At 43.2% G+C, this 22,642-nt stretch overlaps 1 protein-coding gene across 9 annotated transcripts in view; it reads right to left on the bottom strand.

Annotated features, from left to right (window-relative positions):
* The window catches only part of BICD1 (BICD cargo adaptor 1), a 171,839-nt gene extending 166,796 nt beyond the window's left edge, over positions 1–5,043 (bottom strand). For 4 of the 9 annotated variants that reach the window (XM_064737641.1, XM_064737658.1, XM_064737647.1 and 1 more), the window contains exon 1: positions 4,719–5,041. In XM_064737641.1, the coding sequence (XP_064593711.1) occupies positions 4,719–4,931 (213 nt within the window). In that variant the 5' untranslated portion in view covers positions 4,932–5,041. Of the gene's footprint in view, positions 1–4,718 lie in introns of all 9 variants that reach the window. The other 5 variants (XM_064737621.1, XM_064737627.1, XM_064737634.1 and 2 more) reach the window with 2 other exon arrangements.
* Positions 5,044–22,642: the final 17,599 nt, after the last annotated feature.

Genomic DNA, 22,642 nt, shown 5'->3' with positions numbered 1-22,642 from the left:
CTGACCCCCAGTCAGTCAGTTTGTCCCCAGCCTGTAATAACTGAATGTGCTCATCTCTGAGCTGGGTGCTGGGTTGCAAAGCCTTCCTGAGTGACACAACCTGAGCAGGCACCAAGGACAAAGTGGTGAGATCAGGATGAGATGCCCAAAATGTTTCGCCTCATCCAACACAAGCCCACAGAGCTGCCACTGGAAGGAGGTGTAAAGATACACTGAGATGGCAGCAGTTCACAGCTCCCAAGATCCATATTTGGAACACATTCAGCTGTGGGGAGAATTTAGAACATCTCAGTGCGATTTATGAGCTGCTTCACACTTTCCTAAGCATCCTGTGATGTAGATGGGTGTGTATAAGAATCTACATTTAAGAGGGCTGTATTTAGGATATGTGTTGGGAGGAGTCTCCCTCTCCTCCAGCCTTTTTGGATCCAGAGAAGTCCCACCAAATGTACACTTCAAAGATGGAAGAGGCAGAGGTGATTCAAGCAGCAGGAAGGCAAGAGGTTTTGGAGAACAGTGGGGGAGCTGGAGTGGCAGGGTCACTTCAGTAGAGGAGAGATGGAGATTGAATCACCTGTGCTGAAATCATGCAAGGAAGAGCAGAACACAAAAGAAGCAGCCAGAGAGACCTCCAGCTCAACTCCTCAAAAAACTCTTTCAGACACAGACCAAGAATTACTCCTGGAAGTCCTATTAGTAAACTGAGTAACCACTTCATGATCATTGATACAAAATTTCTGTGAGGCAAAGAAAACAAACACCTGCCAAAGACAAGGCTACTCACCACTAGTCCGGTTTCCAAGCATTTACCATGCATAATTTGCTTTTAAGTAAAGCAAGCACCAAACTGCCTGGGAATCAGATATCCAGTGCCCTGTGCAACCCAGAAGAGTTTGTCTCCATAGAATGAAATACATAAAAGCCAAGAAGCCATTGCCTAAATCAGTCAGTCAGAGAGGGAGTCAAGGAGTCAACATCATGCCACATCCATGATTTGATTCCCAAAGAGGAATCTCTGCTAGGATTTCCCAGGCCTAACTCTTGCAGAGTTGGACACCAAAGCCTTCCATCCCCATTTAATCATGAGCAGATGTGACTGATAATTCTGTGCTTTAAAAACTTCATGGACCACCAGTGTCCAGTGGCTGATCAGAGAATCATGGAATGGCTGAGGCTGGAAGGGACCCCATGCTAAAGCAGGGACAGCAACAGTAAACAGGCAAGAAGATCAATATGAAGCCATTTTACACTTTCATTAAATGAAACAGAACTAACAACACACATTATTCTTACAGCAAATGCAATGTGAACATGTAAGAGCAGATATAATAAAACCACTGGAAGATGCTTTACATAAAATATGATGACAAACTCCCAGCTCAGCAAGACAATGAAAACAAGCTACCTTCAATCCCATGGCTAATAGCAAGTCCTAGTCTCTGAATTTTTATGGACTGTAGAATAAAAGGCACATCAGCTAAAATAACATTCATAACAGGGGCTCTAAAATGACAGTGTTTCACCAAAGATCCAAAATTATACTAGACTGAAATGTAACTGACTAGAGAAACATCATTTTCAGACTGAGAAAAAAAAACCAACCCAAACCCTATGAAAATTAATAAAGCTTTAAATAATAATAGTGGTTTTGCAACATGAATTCATCTCATGGCCCAAAACATCAAAATCTTGGGCTAAAGCAGAGACCTCTGAACTCAGCAGAAGAAAAATCAGAGGTTATCAAAACAATTCATATTGCAGGGTGGATAGCATATATCCTGTATACAAGTATTAATATTTAATGTAATATATTGTAATTTGCTTTTACTTCAACATCCTATAATGGCCTTAGTTTCCCATTTCACTCTCCAATGATGGAAATTATTGTACAGCAGAGGTATTGCCATTTATATGGAAAAGGACTGCTCAAGTCCACTGGAGGTTTGGATTGCCAAGGAGGATAGGAGAAATCTTCAGATCCCAGTCTGCCAAAGCATGGCTGAGTAAAGTTAAAGATAGGCAGCTCTTCAACTGAGTAATAAATACAATGAGGTCCCAACAACAGAACACCAGCAATCAGTAATAAAACTGTTAAAAAATTAAGACTTGTCACAAAAACAGTCAACCCCAGTAAGTGAATCTGTTCAGAGAAGGTCTGCAGAAGGAGAGGAAATTGTCCTAACATGATCCTGGCCACCCTCCTGCATCTACTGTTCCTTGGGAATGGACAAACTGCTTATTTTAGCACAAATCTGAGGCCTAGCTTCCATGCCCCAATATGGCTTCAAAGAGGATGCAAATGCAGTGAAGTAAGAGCACAGCACAGATCCCTGTCTGTGTGTCTGTCTGTCAGTCAGTCTTGGCATTCAATGTCCTACCACTGGGCAGCACATTCTTGCAAGGGCCTGCTGGAGGAAGGACACAAAAAAACTCTCCTCCATGCATTTTGGATGGTGCTTTACTAAACCAAAAATGTGTCTTTGGACTTCTCTGCCCCCTGAGAGCTTTCATTCAGAACCCTACAGCCCCACATCCACACTCCACAGGACAATTTGCCTGAACTACCTGAATTCTGCCTCACTGGTGTTGCTGGAAGCACCATTTGCTTGTGTCTCACCAGTACAGGTCTGGCTTGTGCTGAGGGAACTGTCATCATGGAGGTGCTAGACAGAAGCAGAAAACAGATTACAGCAACAGCAAGGGCTAAGAGAAAATTCTCCTTTGCAGAGTGCATGTGCAGTAAGAATCAGTGTGGTTCCTGCTATGAAGGTTAAAGGCAAGAAAACAATTGCTTGCAGCCTAGGTGGGGGATGGAAATGCCCTACCTGCTGCTAAGGAGAGCTCTGAAATAGAGAGCCCTGGGTCTGGATTGGAAACTGGAGAAGCTCCACTCTTGCCTGGCATCAGGCAAGCCATGGGATTTCTCCTGTCCCTCCCTCTGTGAACATCCCCTCAGCATCCATGCTGGGGCTGGCACAGCATGAAGGCCTGGACCCACAGCAGATATTCTGGGCTGCAGGGCATGCACTGACTTCAAGGAGAGGTAAGCAAGAAGAGAGTCTGTGCCCATCTTTGATTTCAATTAATTGCATTGGTTGACTAATCCCCCTAGTTTCATAATTTCAAGTCAATTCCTTGCACTATCTCTCCTATCCATGGCCATGTGCCATCCTGGCTTCTCATCAGTCTTCTTTTGTACATGATCATGGTGGGATAACAGCTACCTGCAGCTTTGCTTATCTCCTTCTTCATCATCTTCTTTTTTCCCCTAGAAACTGCATTGCACTTTCCCCTTTTAATTCTGTTCCTCTGTTACTGTCAGGTCATTTCAAACAGCACTGCCTTCATGCCAGTGCCAAGTTATCTATCTCCATCCCTCACTCTGTAATTTTGGTTTCACAAGTCCTGAGCCTACCCCACAGGCTCAGGGGGGGCAGGGAGGCAGAGATCAAGTTTAAGGAAACCAATAGGTTTTTCTGAAAAACAGCTTTATTCTTCATATTGAAAATAAAATGTTCTCAACTCTTCTGGACACTGAACCAAGTCTGTGGCATAACTCACTTACCTGCAAGTAAAATGAAACCCTTATTTTATTAAAAACACTTCCAAAAGGGCATCAGTTAGTAGTCTAGAGAAGAATATAAAGAGAAATAACCTGAGTTTTTTTAAGTGTATTTCCTCCATATGGAATATGTTCATGGTTTCATGTCATTAATTCTAACAGAATTTCTACCGACTTTATATAGCAGGGGATTTTTGTTCTGTTTTGGGGTTTTTGTGGAACAAAAACATACATTGTAAATCAGGAAGAATATCTGTTTGATGCTTTACCTTCTGTTTACAAAACCTAGTCAGTTACATTCTGAGACGGTACAAAAACAGCATGAGGTGCAGAGCAGTGAGTGCTGCATACGTGCGCACACACAGCCCTGCCGTAGCTCCCACGTACATGCACTGTTACCAGCCTCAAGTTACTTCCCTTAAGGATGAACATAGGGACGGTGATGATTTTTTTGAGTAAGAGTCATGTTTAGCAGAGCTGACGGGCAAGGTGTAACACCCACCTACTTCACACTTGGAGTGTTACAAAAACACATTCGAAAGATAACCCCAAATCACTCCCCCAGTCAAATATTTCACCCTTTCAGCATGACGCAGAAGTTTAATTTCCACTGATGGGTGACCTCGAGAGTGCTGTATATCCGCCCCCCCTCCCAATGGCAGCGGTTCCCCTCGCTGGCAGACTAAAGCGGGTCTATAAATAACTTCAAAAGGAATTGTCTCTCTCCTCACGCACTGCAGACAGCTGTTTACAGAGATCCCGACTCCTTATGCACTGCGTTGGCCCAGCTCTCAATCCACTCTTTCCTCTGCTCTCCCTAAAAAACCCTTGGGCGATGCGGCGCAGGTAGGACGGGGGACCCTCCCCTGCCGCAAACGCCAGTTCCCACAACTTGAGGGAGGCTGCCGGAGCCGGAGCGCGGCCCGGGGGAAATGTCTCAGGGCAAGGGGGTTGCGCTCTCGTGTAATCCGTCCTTAAGCTCCACGGTCCCGGCTGATCCCCGGCCCCGGGAATGCCCTCCTCCCCAGCCCGGAGCGGAGCCCGCAGCCGCTCGGGGCCCGCGCAGCGCCCACCTGCAGGGCCGGGCAGGGACACGCGTGGGGCGCCCGCACCTGCCCGCAGCCCCCGGCCGAGACAAAAGCCCGGGCTGCCTCACCTCCTTCAGCTGCTCCAGCTCCTGCTTGAGGCCGTCATACTCCGCCTCCAGCTCATCGTACTGCTGTTTGAGGGTGAGCTTCTCCTCCAGCACCACCAGCCCATACTCCGCCGCCTGGATCTTCTCGTGGGTCGTCTCGGAGAGCTCCCGGGTCAGCCGCTCGATCTCGCTCTTGTAGTGGTCTGCGCCCTGCAGCACCTCCTCCGCAGCCATAGCCCCGCCGGCACTGCCGCGCCGCCGAGCAGGCAGCCAGGGGGCGGGCGCGGCCGAGGGGCGGCACCGGCACGGCCGGCCCGGCCCGGGGATGGGGGTCGGGGCCGCCTGCGGCAGCCGCCGCCGCCGAGCGCGGTCCGCCCCGCCGCAGCCGCGGCCCCCTCCTCCCCCGCCGGCCGCCCGGGACGCGCCGAGGCCGCGCTCGCCTCCCCCGGCCCTGCGGCGGCCCCGGCGGCGGGCACGCCTGGGCTGGCGAGCGGGCGGGCGAGCCCCGCTGCCCGGGGAGGCGGCGGCGCGCTGGAGGCCGGGGCGGCGAGCGGGGCGGCCGGGAGCGCGCCTTCGTGAGGCGGCTCCCGCGGAGATGCTGCTGCTGCTGCCGCTGCCGGCGCCCGCCTCCTCCCTTGCACACGGTCCCTCCCCTGCGCTCTTTAAGATGACAGCGTCCTCGGCTCTGGCATCGCCGCCGGGCGGGCGGGGAGGCGGCGCGGCAGCGGCGGCGGAGCGGCCGGGATGTGGGCGCTGCGCCTGAGGGGCTGCTCCGGCCGGGCCCCCTCCCTGCGCTCCCCTCCTGCCCTCCGCCGCCCTGTCAGCGCCTCTCGGTGCTGCCCGCCGGGATGCTGCTGCAGCGGCGGCGGTGCGGGTATAAGTAGACAGGGAGATGCAGCCCAGCAAACTGCGGGAGCGAGGGGGCGGCAGGAGTATTCCCCTGCTATTTCGGGAAACTGGGAAAGCAGAGTTAGCTCTGCTCCATTCCTTGCTCCCGGTGAATGAGTGCGTTTGGTTCTGGTCAAAGCAACCTGAATGCGAAACAGCAGCGGGGTCGGGGCATTGGGCTAGGGCAGCTCTTCCATCACCATTAGCGCAAGGTCTCAGTGCCACTGATTAGACAGCAGGACAAAACTGATTCAGCTCCGATGCGGTCACACCATTGTTTCTCTGTCAAATTAACCGGGGGACCTGATGCATAGATTATGTCAGTTTTATGCCGGCTTTATGCTGACTGCAGAAAGACAGATGCTACTTGTCCAGCATAAAATTGGAGTGGTGCAGACAGACAGGAACTGATCTCTTACAAAGCCTGCCAGTAAAAAGTTAACACACCAGATTAGGCGCATTTTACATATTTGAACTGGAAGAGTGAGTTCATCCTGGATCAATGTCATAGCCTTTTTTTTTATACTCAGTGTCTTAGACTCCAATTTTCTGTTTCTTCAAACTACGGCCTGCAAATAGACTTGAATTGATATTGGTCAATTTTTGCTCTAAGTACTAGCAGAACCTGTTTTTCACGTTTTACAGACTTATTTTACTTTTACATTTACTCCTTTAAAGGTTGACAACTGAGTTAGAATTTCCAAATTGAGGTGTATGTTCTAAATAGATGTTACCTGAAAGAAGATGGATGTCACTGCCCACCAATGCAGCACTGTATTGGAAATCAAAGACAGAGATTTCCTTTCTTGCTGACCTGATGTTGTTTTCAACAAACCACATTCCCTTTCTACCATGGCTTCCCCATGACTAAGAAATAGGTAAAAAATATTAGACTGCTCAGCAAAGTTCTTTGAGATCTGAAAATGTAAGCACTAACACTAGTTATACAATTTACGCATACAGTATATGGCACATATCAATTTTATAAATACATGTGCATGCATACATAACTAATACATTGTAATCCAGCCTGCACAATCACTTCTCATTGCCTAGAGAGCATTCGTGGAAGAAGCAAGCAAAGTAATGGGAGTTCTGTCAATTTTTAGCTTGAAAACCGCTTCCAAAATGCACATTTTTAATAAATTCTACTGTAGAAGCAAGTGTGAATACTAATTGGAAAGAACCAAGTGTCAATGTTAATATATGAGAAGAGTGAGTGGCTCTCATTGATGAGTGAATGTCTAAAGAGAGGAGAACACCAGTATCCCAACTGTAATTCCCATGATATAGCTAACCTCAATACCCATTTCTTAAAAGACAATGAGAGATGCCACAAACCAGAAGGGTAAAAAAAGCTCAAATTTCAAAGGAGAAGCAAAATGTAGTCCCAAGAGCTTTTACAAGTTCTAGTCCAGTTGCCTTTTTAAACTTTACACCTGTGATGGCCACTGTGCATGCAAATGTTTATTGAGCGTGGGAATGGATCAGAAAAAAAAACATCTCTGGGACCAGTGCTAAAAATGAGTGTTTGGGTCAAGGGTAGTGTGGAAACTGGCTGAAGCAACAGGATGCCTACAGCTAATCAAGCCTTGGTGTAACTCCACTTAATGTTATTTGGTTGACAGCCTCGCTCACAAGCCAAGGGCAGCCTCACCTCTTCTGAATATCTGCATCCAGAGGGGAAATCTGGTGTTTTACAGTGTGCCAGTTTTTCTGCAACACCCCAAAAGAAAGTGCAGTGTGAAAGGCAGGTATGGGGCCCTGTGCAGCAGTGTGTGGCATTCACATTCTCTGAAAAAATCTCTTTGCCCAGGATTTTTCTCCTGGGAAGCTGAGGAGCCTAGGAGAAAAAGGAAAACAATTCTTATCTCATTTGCTGGAATGTGTTTGGAGATTGTTTACCCACAGGTGGTTGTTTCATTGGATTCTGATGTGAGTTGTTTTCACTCAATGGCCAGTCAGGGCCAAGTTATGTCAAGACTCTGGAAAGAGTCACGAGTTTTCATTACTATCATTTTAGCATTCAGTTAGTATCCTTTCTGTATTCTTTAGTATAGTATAGTATTTTTTAATATAATATAGTATTATAAAGTAATAAATGAGCCTTCTGAGACCATGGAGTCAGATTCATCATTCCTGCCTTCATTGGGACATTCCCAGCAAATACAATAGCAGTGCACAGTCACTGTGAGGTCCTCAAGCTCCTCTGAATTGAAAACACCAAGATGCCCATGATTTTCTGTGACTAGTGCCCATTTATCCCTCTTCTTGCCTCCTAAATGTAAACAATATCAAACCTGGATTCTTTGGTGATATTTGTCTTTGTTTTAAAAATCTACTTCTTTAAAAGTCTTCTCTGAAAAGTCCCCAGTTGTCAGGGGGCTTCTGTTGTCAGTTTCTCTGCACTGACTGGGCTGGGCAGCACACACATGGATACCTTCAGACATTCACATTTAATTGAGTGAATCCCACCTTTCACTTCTCTGTCTTTTCTTAGGCCTAAAAACCAGCACCTGCATTCTGTTGTCAAGACGCTCCATCTGTATTTATAATGGAGTGCTAAGGTCACTGATGGACCTGGAAAATATTCAAGCTCCTTTCCCTGTTACCAGGAGCTCTGGTTTTGCCTCATTCCTGACTCTGTGGAGATAAGAAAAGATAGATGATCTTACAATATAAATAGCATTTAAGTTTTAGCCAAAGTCCTCATTGAAGAAGGAGGTGCTGCAGCATGACCCAAAGGTGGTCATTCCCTAGGGATTATCCCATAACAGAGGCAGTGGGACCTCCTCTGACAGAGATCTCTGGCTTTCTGGGATGCCTGTGATAAACTATGGATTCAAATTATGGATTCAGTGGTGCCAGCAAACCTCTGGTCTCTGTCACAGTTCTGGGTACCTTTAGGAGCTCACTCATCAGTGCAGATAGCCCTAAAACAATGATATCGGCATTTCAAATAATTCCACTGCCCTGGTGTGATCACTTCACATTGGTTTAGGTCCTGCTGCAATGCTCTTAGGTTTTCTGCCTCCCCAAGTTCAAAAAGCATACCCTGGTCTTATTAAAGGTTGGCATAGCACCCTGCATTGTTACCTCTCCTTCATTTTGCCCTGTGCACCACCTTTACATGAATATTTCAAACAAGTCTCAAGTAATTTTGTCTACATGTCATTCCACATACCTCAATAAAACAAGCTTCCTTCTGACTGCAGCCATTTCACGGGCATGAAACATAATTCCTTTGAATTCCTGAGATGTGATACCACTGGATTCCTAAACCAAGGATAATAGGTTCCAGTACTGATTACACACTTTTTTAACCAATCAGGTATTCAAGGACAGGGAAAATTATACAATTCAAATCTTACTCAAGAGATTATTAAATTTCAGATCATTTAAGAAGCATTCAATGGCCTCCATGAAATGAATGATTGGTTCTGTGCCTTGGTGACAGTGCAGCTGTAAAAGCAGCCTGGGCTGTATGGCACAAGGCTGGATCTGCACCTGCAACATGCACAGACATCCCTGTGAGCCCATTTGTATGGAGCATCTCAGAGCACCAGAGCCCAAACTAACTGAGAACTGCTAATTAGCAGTGTTTGGCAGCCTCACCAGAGTGGCCAAAGGGAAAAAAACATCAAGAAAAAGAAAGGTATGAGGACAAATCTGTCATTGTTAAGGAAAATGGCATTGATTTCCTGAATGGGAAAAAAGGGAAAAGCACTGAGAGAAGTCTCTATGGGAACTGTGCTGGGTCTGGTTTGGAAATAAACAAGTGGCTGTTACACTGCCAAAGCTTTATTTTTCTCCAGCACTGAATATAAACATCACCTTTGTAATGAATGGTCAGCCTAGAGATAAAAGGGAGACGCTGGGAAGAAAATGAAATTTAAACAGATATTATGAGATCCTAGTCCAATAGAAATGGTAATAGGTTTTAAGAAAATTAGTTTATGGAGAATGTTAAGAGAGAAAAAACCCAGGAGCTAAGAAACAATAATGCATATAATAAAAAGTAATGATGTTTCTCTGATTAATGAGTGTCAGCATTCAGAAGAGAGGCTTTCAAACAGCTGTGTCCTTATGTGAGTCCTCTGTGAGCTGCCTTTAAAGGATCTGCAAAGGTAAATAATTTTAATATTTGTAAGCCTGTTATCAGGTGGAGTTAAATGTAATATACAGGAAACTGTAATTTCACCAGATAATCATTTTGGGCACCAAAAAGCTGGAAGTTGAAAACCACTTTTGTAGAATATGGAACCTGAAAGGAAAATGGAGTAAAACAGAACACTTCAACAAGGAAACCAGGGAAAAGGGCTGCACAAAAATGGTTGTCAGGATGCTTTGTGTGTTATGAGCAGGGATTAGAGACTCAAAAATGAGTTTTACAAGAAAACTACAAAAATTAAGTGTAAGAACGTTTAGAAATACAGTCAGCAATAACTAAGCAGCCAACTAATACTTGCATATAGAAAACTTACAGACTGCAGCAAAGAATGTGAGCTATAACTGTTGTACTGAATAAACCATTTCAGCCTGAACGGGTGTTGCTTTCAGGGAGTGTTGCACACGGGTCTTGGTTCAGCTCCACAACTGTAAGCTGAGTCTTTTAATTGACAGCATTGCCCTCAGGCTCAAGATCCAGGACACTGCTCTTCCATTCTATGCAGAGACTCAGAACACCAATGAAAAATGGCTGAAAGGAGCGCAGAAAGGATTATTATGCCTATTTAAACCACCATGCACTTTCCTATGACACAAGGAAGACCTGCCCACTAGGAATCCTTTGTCTAAACAACTTGTCAGCAATTCAGCCTAGATAAATCAGTGTCACAGTGTTCCTTACTGAACAGCTGGGAGGAGAAGGGAGAACAGAGGCAGGCACAGCACCTGTGGGGATGACCAAGGGAGTTTCTGTCTGGAACACCTGGTCTCTCCACGGAGCAGAGGATTTTTGCTGCAGCAGAGATGCCCAAAGCCCCTCCTGGCTGCTTGCACCCCCAGCCAGCTGCTGTAATCAATGCCAAAAGGAACAGGACAATGCCTCTTTTTTTGGCAGCTCTATTCTGGCACTTTTCAAACCCTTTGGTTTGTTGTGGTTTTTTCCAGACTCTCACAAATCAATTTCTCAGTCATCTTTTAGTGTGTTTCTGGGAAGTGAAATGAGGTTATACATTATTCCTCCAGTCTCCTTCTTCCTTTTATTATGTCGAGTCAGAGCCAACAGCTTTGGAGTGAGTGGATGTGCAGAGCTGCTCAGTTCCTCAGCTTCCTCCTATCACCACAGCATGGGCAAAAACAGAATAATAATAAAAAACAGGTAGATCCCACATTTGAAATGTGATCTGACTGTAAAATAAGAGCCAGACTGCAGGTGATGATCCCATTTTGACTAGTTTTTCTCCTCAGAAGTCATTAGTGTGGGAGAACAAATTTCTGTATAACAATGTGCCTTGTCTTGAATTTGACAGCCTAGAATCTGCAGTGCACCTATTAAATATAGCTTCAAAAGGCACTTAGTTCTGCTAAAGCAGGCATTTGCCTTACATTCCTTATTGTGCATCAATGACTAAAAACATTTACAGACAGTGATCACTGAGAGAGAAACTGAAATTTTTGTGTGGAATCTAACTGTAATGCTGTGTTGATAATGTGAAGAAAATTTGATTCAGATACTATAAAAAGCATATGATTTAGTGATTTTTTTTCAAGAGCTCTAAGCTAATATTTCATCACTCAGCTTCTAAAAACACATTACAATGAATGCAGAACACACAACACAAAGAAAATTACATTACATTTCTATTAAGTGAGTGTGGCATTTGGGAATGGTGCCAGGTTTATGACACTGTCCTATAAACTTGGACTTTGTTAGGTTTTTATCAAAGTACCTAATACAGAATGGGTGGTGTGTATTCAAAGCACTAAAACAATGGATCACAAAGAAGGCATCTGGATCAAAGCTACAATTATTTTCCTCAGCTAAGAGAGGAGTCAAAGTCCAATTAAGAGATTAAGATCTTGAACTGGAGACTGACTTCCATGGGAATTTTCCCAATCACTTTTGGTACACCTTGGATTAAATGATTGTTCTATCGCAAAGCAGGATACTGCAAACTTAACTACCTTAAAATCCTCTCTAGAACTTTTTTCAATGATTGCATTTATGCTATGAATGCTTCTTCCTATAATAATCACATTATTCAACCTACAAACACAGATTGCAATAGCTAAAACAGGTAATACATAAAATTATTTCATGTGAATTCTGTATTGTAAAATCTAACCCTTTAAAAAAGATTGAAACCCATAAAACTTTCTAAAGGTATTTTCTTCATGGTTTGTTTTGCTGTAATATTTTGGGCTAGTTTCATTCACCTTATGCTTTCTGAGCCAGATCAAAACTGGCTGGTACTTTGTTCCAGATTTCCTTACAATCAAGAGCTTTATTCTTACAAAACAAACAAACAAAAAACCCAAATAAAACAAAAACAAAAAACAAAACAAAACAAAACCACCTCCAACAGATTTTTGAATGAATTTATGAACTTTTGAGGTCCAGGAGAGATGGACTCTAATTAAATCTGCAAATTAGAAAAACATCATGAGCATGGAGCAGTTTCCAGCCCTCACCTTACAGACCCCAAAACATGACTGAATTCCTAGAGGTCTCCTGGAGGAGAACATGGGAAGTTTTTTTTGGGTGAAACATTTTTCTTTCAAAAGAAAGTCTCATCAATGCAGATATGTAGGAAGGTTGTGTTGTATTTTAACAATAGCTATCTGTATCTAGCTATATTAATACAGTGTAAGATGAGAGTAAACCAACCCTATAGTGCCAGAGCCTTTCCTGATATGTGCTACCATTTGGGAGGGGGATAAAGTTAATTGGGAGTTTCTGTGAGGCTGTCTTGCTAGGCTTTTTTTATTCCTTCTCAATGATCAGGAGTTTCTGAAGGCACAGCAGATGGAGCTTGGCATGGGGAACATTTGAAGTGGGGATACAGCCACCTTTGGGTGCTGGGTGCTACCCTTGCTCACAGCAGTTCCTGGTACAAGCAGGGGAAAAGGCAAGAGGGATGCTGCTCTTTGCCTACCTTTGTTTGCCCAGCTGGGCAGCAGAGGATCAAGGGAGAATAGGAGAAGCAGTCAAATTCTTGCCAGCAGTGCACAAAATTGAGAAGTAACAGATGGCAATTCCTTTGATGCAAGGAACCCATCTGCTACTGCTCCCCCTTATGAGCTGCTGGAGATACTGTGTGGAAAACTTCAGAAAGGCTGTGAGAGGCAATGTGAGTGTGGGTTGCATGGGAGAAAATGGAAGAAAGAGTAGTTCTGCTTGTGGAAGGGGACTTTACAAGAAGAGAGCTGTCCTTCTGCTCAGCTTTTGGTAAGTCCCAAAATAGGCTTGTGAAAAGTTGGAGCAACTGAGTTATGTAGGACAACATGCAAAGCAGCTGCTCCCTGATGTCCCACATTGAATACAGGAGTGGGAACAGCTTGTGAGAACCTGGCTGCAAGGGAAGGCCACACAAAACTCAGGGAGTAGCTGTGGCAGCAGGGTGCACAGTCCTGCAGAGCAGCTCACTTCTGCTGCTGACATCTTCTCTGATCACCTCTCACTCCTGCCTGCTTTGATGAGCAGAGGTAATATATCTTGATATTACATAACATTGATGCCTGACAACTACCATTTATTATTCCTTTTAAAATTAATAAGTTCATGGATCTTTCTGCTTTTCAGGCTGTCTGAGAACACAGGCAGCTGCTCTTATCACATTCATCTATGTGTGGGATATGAATGGAACAATGTCTGCAAATATGGGGACGTAAACTTCCCTGTAAGAAAGATGGTCATCTGGAGCATTCAGTACAACCACAGAAAAATAAATGTGGGCACTTGATTGCCTTCCTGCTTCTTCCTGACTGACAGCTGCTGTGCTGTCAGCTGCAGATCACCCAAGGCTGTCACTGACAGGCAACTGAAGAAATAGGAAACACCTTCCGTAAGAAAACACCACCATGGAGAAGACAACACAAGTGCCTGACTAAAAGGAGAAATTCAAATACTAATCTCTTCTCTCCTCCTTACTTTTCTTTAAGAGCAATCCCTCCCCTTAATATTGTGAGAAAATGGCAGCTGCTACATTTTAAGGGATTTGACAATTTACTGATAGATGCAGAGGGGAAGCTTGATTTGCAAGCTTGTCACAGATTCTCTCTGCAAGAGAGAGAGTCATGTCAGAGTAGAAACATGTTTTGAAAGTGAATGAGCAGGATGAGGGAATTGTTTTGAACATTGGAATGGTCAGGGCAGTCAAATCTCTTGAATGACTTCTGTGGCCCATAGCTGGCATCCTTAGACACCAATCCACAGAAAGCTGGAACAGACAGCTTTCACTGACTTTCACTTCAGGGTTATCCAAAGAAAAGGGCAAGCAGAATATATTTTTCATTGTCTTTTACAGAAAGCAGTTGAGATGTGGTGTAAAGTAAATATAAAACAAGACTTAAACACCCACAGACAAACATTTATACACTTGCTTATAAATACTGATATTACAGGAGAATAATGACTTTGCCTTGATCGGGGGCTGAGTTACTGAGCCTCATGAGCTGTGGTTGGTAGGATAATACAGATATAGTGAGGTGAGCCTTGTAATGGGCCATGGATCAAGAAGCCACAGAAGAGCAGTATCTGAAACTGCTGGGAAGGTGGTATCATGGAGAGATTTGCTGGTAGCCTATGTTGACATCCAGCCAGAAGTCCTTGGGTACAGATTTCATTGCTCTGAAAACATCCAACATCTCATGGAAGCAGATTGCTCCAGGTGGAACCATCCCATGCTGGCACTGAGGTGCTGCTGTCCATTGCCCAACACAGAGGCAGATTGGGCAGAGCAATTTCATGTTCCTCCAGGACTGGCTGTGCCAGCTGACTCTGCATGGTGAAGATCCCAGATAATTCTCATGAGTTGTGGTATTTTCTGGCTTCCCCAGACGGAGGAGAAATTGAGAATCTGACTCCATGTTGTTAGAAGGCTAATTTATTATTTTATGATCTATATCATATTAAAGAATGCCATACTAAACTATACTAAAGAATAGAGAAAGGATACAGACAGAAGGCTAAAAGACAATAATGAAAAATTCATTACTCTCTCCAGAGTCCTGACACAGTTTGGCCCCAATTGGCCAATGAGTGAAACCAACTCACACCAGAATCCAATGAAACAATCTCCTGTGGATAAACAATCTCCAAACACATTCCAAAGGAGCAAAACAGAGGAGAAGCAAACAAATAATTATTGTTTTCATTTTTCTCTGAGGCTTCTCAGGAGAAGCAACCCTGGTGAAGGGATTTTTCAGAAAATGTGATGGTGGCAATGTGTGAGCCCTGTATGTGCAGTTTTTCCCTGTGCAGCCTGTCCCTTGCTTGGGGAACTAAGTACGTTGAGCTTGACAGTGTCACATTGGTGTTTTCCTTACACCTGTGGTAGATGGGAACTAGAAAATTGTCCGGATTTCTCGGCTGTTTGAGGGGCCTGGAAAGGCCCGAGGTGGCCTTGGGGCAGCCCACGTATCGAAGGACGAGAAGAGGCTTCAGTTCTTCTTTCGGTTTTTATGTTTATTAATTGTTTATCTAAAAGATGTTCTTTCAGCCGAACAGAGATCTGCTCAGCAGTCAGCCATGAGCACACTGTCTGCCCTCCGGGGCAGCCACGTATCTTTATACCCATTGTTACGTGTACAATATTTATCATTTTTCCCCAATACCATTTATTCTCATTGCTGGGTGCACTCTCAGTAATAACCAATCCAAAGGTGCCACCGTGGCCAAAGAAGATGGAGGAGAAGAGGAAGAAGAAGGAGGACAGGACACACCCCAATTCCTCCATCTTACTCCTCTAAACCCCCCTGTACATAAATCCTAAACCCTGTTTCTCACCCTCTAATTAACTAATCCCTTCACCATTCACCCCGGTGAAGCCCTCATCCTTGTCGTCTCCTGTGTAGGACCAAAGTCCAGCCACCAGACACTTCTGGCAACATTCCAGGACTCCCGAGCCCCCCAAGGTGGTCTCGGTGGCTCAGCACCTCAGGACTGAGATCTTGAGATCCAACAGAAAATCAGGGCTGGGGAGAGGAAAGAGGGATGGAAGGATGTCTTTGTCAACATGAAAATAAGAAAAAAACCAAAATCAGAAAGTGTTGTGAGGCTTCAGTGACTGGCTGAGAATTGTCAGTGGATCAGAGACAGAACCAAGGGTGAAAGGAATTGTCCTCAGAGATGGCAATCTGCCATCTGATCCTTGTCAGTAATGTCTGGGGATATGACCACACACTGAAACAGGTCCTCCCTTCCTGTCACTTCAGAAAACAAGGCCAACAGTTCCTTGCTGCTGCTGCTGCCATTCTCATGGGAAATGGATGTCAGGGAAGGAGCTGCTAGGGATGACAAGCCAGCTGCCTGCTCCCCTGTGCAGCTCTCTCTTCAGTCTGGGTCTCTGTGTGCTCCAGATTCTGCTGTCTTGATGGAGGAGCTTGAACAAAAATATCAGAAGAAAACTTACTTGGGTGACTAAGCACTAAAAAATGAAGTAAAAGACTTATTATAGCCAGCCTGATAGATGAAATTATGTTGAAAAATGAGATTATATATGGGAAAGCTACTGGCAGCCTAAGGGGAAAAGAAACCTCACAATTAAGCAAAGTTTCTTTTCAATTATTGCTATTAATAAGCTGTGGTTGTAATGATTGGATACAATAAATGTAGGTAGAGGTTACACTAGCTGCTCTGAGACTCCTGATTTTCCTTCTAACCAGTGATCTGCTTAAAGAGAAAAGCAAAATGTATTACAGGTGCCCAAAATTTGCTGGTGGATTGCTTCCCTGACCCTGTTCAGTGCATTCACAGCATCCCAGCTGCCAGGCTGGCTCAGGGAGCGTGGGGATGCTGGGACACTGGGATCAGGCAGTGCCCGAGGCACAGCTCCCCAGACACCCTCCCACCTAAACTGACAGGCTGTCCCAATTCTGGATCAGTCTGAGCATGGCTGAACTGCTTCCTCTGACTGCAGTTAACCTCTACATGAACAAATGCTTCAATCTTTGGAGCGTGAGGTACTGACTGTCAGTGGGAATTTAAAAAAACCCTTCAAAGATAAAGGTCTCTGCAGCCTTTTGTTTCATTTCCTGCACATCACGCAGATCTGATGTTTTCAGTGAATGCCTCTGAATTAATGGTGTTTATTCCTTGACTTAGGAATGATATCTGCAATAAATGAGTATGTCTCTAAACCATCCTTCATGCTGAATGTTGCAGACCTGCCAACACAGGTGGAAAATCACATTTACCTGCTCCACAGACTATTCCATCATCTTAACCACTAACACAGCTCCACACTGACATGCAGGGACAGCAGAGCTGTGCAGTGCCCAGGGTGTTTGGTCTCTCAAATGGCCAGGGCAGGTTCCTGTGGTACATTCCAGATGTGTTCCCACTGCATCACTTGCAGACATTTCTGAACAGGGAGCAGCAGGCAGGGCCAGCTCGTGCCTACTACAAGAATTATTTGCCATAGGCACAGATGTTCTACATTTCTGCTCTCTGTTCCTTCTCACAGATTTATATGCCAGTAGTTCCCAAGAAGCTTCAATTGGTTCCCTGGGAGTAAAAAAAATCTTTTTTGGTCTTTGAGTAGCTTTGTTTTCTTAAATCCACCTTCAACACTATGTAGCACTCTGTTCTGCATATTTCTCTTATTTTTTTCCTCTCTCCATTCCCCTTTATATTCTCTGCTTTCCTCACATTTCTCCTGCCACCCTACCACTGGTACTATGAAGGTGCACAACAAAAGCTACATTTCTTTACATGATTTAATTTCATATTTATACTGCATAGAAGACAATAAGTCCTGCAAAGTCATTAATAAAGTGAAAATTCACAGCATATCTATATATAAACCCTAATCTAAATAATTCTGTCATTGCTGCTGGGCTCAGCTGCCCTGTGCTGGCAGGGCACTGATTAAATACACATGTGATGTATCTCCATCCTTAAAAACACATATAAAAGAGCTATATACCAATGAGACCAATTATTGTTCACTCTGTATAATGAAATGTGCCAAAGCCAGCAAGGACTCATTGTGAACATATCTATCCCCTGTCTCAGGCTTGTCTGGTTGCAGCACCAGAGGAGTTCTCTACACTCCCAGCAGTTATTCTGCCACTCCTTGCAGCTGCCTTTATAGCCTGGTCTTGAAAATTTTGCTCATGGGGACTCCACAATTAGACCAGGGAACCTACCTGTAGTCTCTGCCTTCAGTTTATAACTGAAGGAAATGGTTTGCCTGAAAAATTGGAAGGAAAAGTACGTTGGGAAAAAAAAAGAATTCTTATGTTTGTTTTTATTTCTTTCACTCTAGGGTGCTGAACAACTGGAAGCAATCAGAAGGGGAGCAAAAAAAAAACCTTCAGAGATGTGGCATGTAAACCTCTATCATTTCTGTGTTTGGGGTTTTTTTCGTCCAGGAGGGCTAATGCTTCAGAAAACAGCATTTAACTTGCTAGCCAGGAGTTACAGAATGATCTGGCAGGACTGCCCAGCTAACAGAGCAGCAAGAAAAGCAGCACAGATGAATGTAGAGCAGTGCACACGGTGAAGTGACCTTAATTCTACATTCTCAACAGCTTTTGTCACCAGGCGTTCTCCCACGTCACCGCAGACAGCACTTGCAGGAGGAACCTTCTATCCCCTGAGCAGCAAAAACACCAGCAAGGGAATATATGGATTAACTATCTAATATAGATATGTGGATAAACTTTTGGTACTCCATAAGGCTGTGGTGTACCCAGTCTTCTGAGAGGCTCTGGCCTCTGCAAAAATGAGATTTTCCAACTAGAAAGGGTACAGATAAGGGGAGTCAGATTGTTTCCTATTTCTGACTCATCTCTGCTATAGAAAAAAGCAAAAGTATCTGGTTTCCTCATTTTGAAAAAAGATATTAACTGAGGACATGGTAGAGGTCTAGAAAAACATAACTGACATGGAGCAGGTAGTGAGGGAATGATTAGTCATTATTTTTCATTAGACAGAACCGTGGGGCACTCAATGAAACCATCTAGCAGCAGGTCACAGACAAATGAAAAAAACCACTGGCACATGTAGTGCCTAATTGTTTTGCAGGACATAACATCCTGTTATTTTATAAAATCCTGATTTGTTTGTCCAAAGTATAAATAAATTCCGAAAGCTACTAGATGGCTTCCTAGAAGGAAAGGTCTGTTAAGGACAGTTAGACGACATTACATAGATACAATTTCTAGATGAGAAAGTTTCTAAACTAAAACTTGCTGGAAATCGGAGAAGTATCTTCGAAAAAATATGAATCCAAGATTGGTTTGATGACTTTTTTCTTTACTACCAGTGCTGTAGTAGAAAAACAACACATCAGATGTGGTGTATGTATATAGTACAGCTGTTTGTCTTCTATTTCATCAGAATGACTATTTACAAAAGCTGAATATAGTCAGAAATGGGAAATTATATTAGAGTAATTGGTACTGACTGTTTCCATGAGAACATCAAACACTCAAAACCAACACTACTTCTCCCTTGAAGAAAATCTAATTGTAAAGAAAGTTCAAAGTTTTAAAGTTGGAGGAGTGGAGACATGAGAACAATAGAAATTTATACAAGTGAGAAGAAAAACAGAGAATACAATGAAGTAGCCCTCCTGTGAGGTTGATATCTGATCTCCAGTAAAGCTGTGAGCTTTTCTGTTGTTTGCAGCATTGTTTCCATGTGCAGGGTTAAATTTTGCAAGGAGTCCATAGGGCAAAATGATACCATTTTCATATCTGTCATTTTTCTCCATCATGAGGGGTAGGAGGAAAAATTAGACTTTTTTTTCTGATTGAACTCAGAATTTGGTAGTCAAATCATACAAACTCAGGAAATGCAGAGAAATAAGAAGAATAAAGAATGGAGCACTCATGTACAACCAAGCATTTTTCTTCACATTGTTTCTAAAGGTGATGCCAAGAAATTTAAGACAGGCTTAAATCAAAGCATTGCCTTAAGCATCAGCATTTAATTTCCTTCCAGCTCACATCCCAGCCAGTGCCAAAGATAGATTAGGAATTTGATCAACAAGAGACCTGATTTCCATTTTGATAAGGAACCATAATTACTAGAACCATCTTGACAGATAGGTACTGTAAGAAATTAGTATTGCTGGAAGAGAAATTTGTTTCTTCAGCTACAATAATGAACTGGTTTTACTGGCTATAGAGGCACTGGTTGCCTCAGTGCCTCTTGAAAAATGTTGAGAAAAGTATCTTCAAAGTATCTTCAAAACATGCCCAGGAAAGATGATAATGTTCATCTCCAATCACAGGACAACCAGATTAATCATTTCAACCTAAAAATTGTTGCAGATTATTCAGGTGCATATTAGAGATTCTTTATATCCCCACCGAGTCTTGCAATTTTTGAATGTAGTTGTTTAAAGGTGGTGATTATTTGTAATTTTTGGTATCACACATCTTACTGAAATTTAAATCACATTACCAGACAGGAAGATCTAATTAGTGTCTCAATACAATGCAATATCAAGTTAATTGGCCCAGATACAAAGGACAGCTCTGCTTCCATTTCATGTCTGTATATCTTTAAATCTTTTCAGAGTCTAAAACTAAGGCATAGGGGTAGATATTTTGTTTGGGTTTCTTTCAGCATATTTCAACTGAAATGTTTCAGATTTTTTTCTTGGGGGGATGGGCCATGTATACCTTTTTTTTTTTTTAAGAGGGAATCCCAATAAATCCCATCAGATTTTTTTCATGGGATTTTTTGCCCCCAAAGACCTTTATCCTGGTGCCTGTGCCCAGGCAGAAGGGTGTATGTATATACTCATTGGAAAAGGAAGTTGTTCTTCTAAAATATTTTTTTTCAGCTGCATTTCTCTATACCCCTGTGATTTGCATTGCTATCAGGCCTCACTCCTGTCAGAAAAGCAGCAGGAATAGCTTTTATTTTCCAGCAGAAATTTCCATATGGGTCAGCCTTTTTGATCTTGTAATATTCTGCAGCACTGGAGAACAAACTCAGACAAATTATCATCAACACATGGAAGCTGGAGATAGATGACTGGAAGTTTTTTGGCCCCATTTTTTCTCTTATTCAGCCCAAACTACTTTATTTTTAGATTATGCTACTTTGTACCCCTTCCATAAATACTCCACTCTTCCCTTTGATTGCAAGTTCATAATTAATTTATATTAACACATTTAAATCCAGAACAGGCACTCATATAATGATTTGCAGATTTTAATAGTTCTTTGCCATCTCCTGTCTCTTCCTCCATTGATCATCTACCCCACTATTTCTTACCAGAATTAATAAACTTTAATCCATTTGGTAAAGCCCTGGATAAGCTTCATGTGCAAAGTTACAGTGCTGAGCCCAAATTTCCTTTTTCTTGCATCTTGTGCTAACAGATACAAGAAAATAATAATAACTCACGAACAATACTTGTTCATGAGTCCTGTGTCCTTCAGATTCAGTGCTCCCAGTTCCTCTCCATTTATTCCAAATAAATGCTCTGTAGCCACCAGTTTGATGTATTTCATTTGCCTGACCTAGAAAACAACTCCTGGCTCATCCATATCCCACCTGCAGTTTCTGCACAGCCCAAGGGTGTTCCAGGATGTGAACACTCCAGGCTGGGTTCAGTTTTCTTGTTCAGGGGGGATGTGAGAGAGCAAGTTGCTCACAGACCCTTCAGAGGAGTGTCTAAACACCAGATTTACTCTAAAAACTGATCAGGAAACTATACAAAGCTAAGGCTTGCTAACAGCAAGGACTGCAAGCAGTTCCTCTTCTCAGCATTTTTCCCCATCCCACCCCTCCAGACCTCAATTCTGGGCAGGCAGCTTCAGCTTTGTTCCACCCAGTTCCAGGCCAGATCTCCACCTTCTCACTCTCTCCAGAAACTCCTCATCAAACAACTCCCTTTTTAAAAAACCCTGCCTTCTTCTACCCCATGGCTTTCCTTGAGGACTTGCATGCCTTGCCAGGTAATGCAAGGCTTGTTTCCTGCTCTTCAGATTACTTTAACTAGAGCTTTGTTCCTTTTCTCCACAGAAAATATTAAAGCAACACCCAAAAATCCAAGGTTCCAGTCAAAAGTAATTTATTACAACCCTTTCTGCTTTTGCAGGTATGTATTTTTCATCAAGCACCATCAAAGTGGCAATTAATGCTCTTCTGCCCTTTTCTTGGCCCATCAGAGCAGCACAGTTACCACATGCTAGTTTCCAAACCTGGATGCATCACTTTGTCATACCAACCTTACTTTGATTTTTCCAGCTCACATGAAGAAGCAGCTCTTGATAACTGGGTCAACAGGAGGACAACATTTAATTACAGTTCAGAGTAGTCTTGATCATATGTTTCTTTCTCTTTGATGAAACCCAAATAAGATCAAAGACTACAGGTCTCCTTTTCTGCCATATGGACCCTGTACTGAACAGCTGATTAGAAGTCTTTTTGGCATTAAACAGTTGACTCCTTTCCTAACATAAAAACAACTTTTGCAGAACCAAAATTTTCCACTAAGAAAAATTTCTGTTTTCAATTAGAACTCAATGAAGAATATAGTGAAGTTCAACTTCAACTTCTTCCAAGTTACCCAGAATGTTTCATTCTGAAGGACTTCTACAATTAACTGGAAATGCCAATTGCTGTGTCTTGTATGATAGAAATTAGTGTCAATCTCCATTCTTTGTTAAGGTCTTGGTATCTGTGACACAATTTAGTGCATTCTTTATTTTAGAAACATGAATGCTTCATTGTGGGAGCCACAGGATTTTCATAGCTTTATGGAAAATGTGTCTGACCAGAAAATTCTGCTTTAGAGTGAGCATCAGGCTATTCAAAAGCAATATCCAGGATGCAATGCACAATACTGGAAAAGCTTCATGTGACAATCACTCTAAAGTCTTTTTTAAATTAAGAATTATTTTTCAGATAATATGACTTGGTC

Source organism: Zonotrichia leucophrys, chromosome 1A, assembly GCF_028769735.1.
Source record: "Zonotrichia leucophrys gambelii isolate GWCS_2022_RI chromosome 1A, RI_Zleu_2.0, whole genome shotgun sequence".
NCBI classification, from domain to species: domain Eukaryota; kingdom Metazoa; phylum Chordata; class Aves; order Passeriformes; family Passerellidae; genus Zonotrichia; species Zonotrichia leucophrys.
The sequence above is the reverse complement of the archived record's forward strand: the minus strand, read 5'-3'. Positions and strand labels throughout refer to the sequence as shown.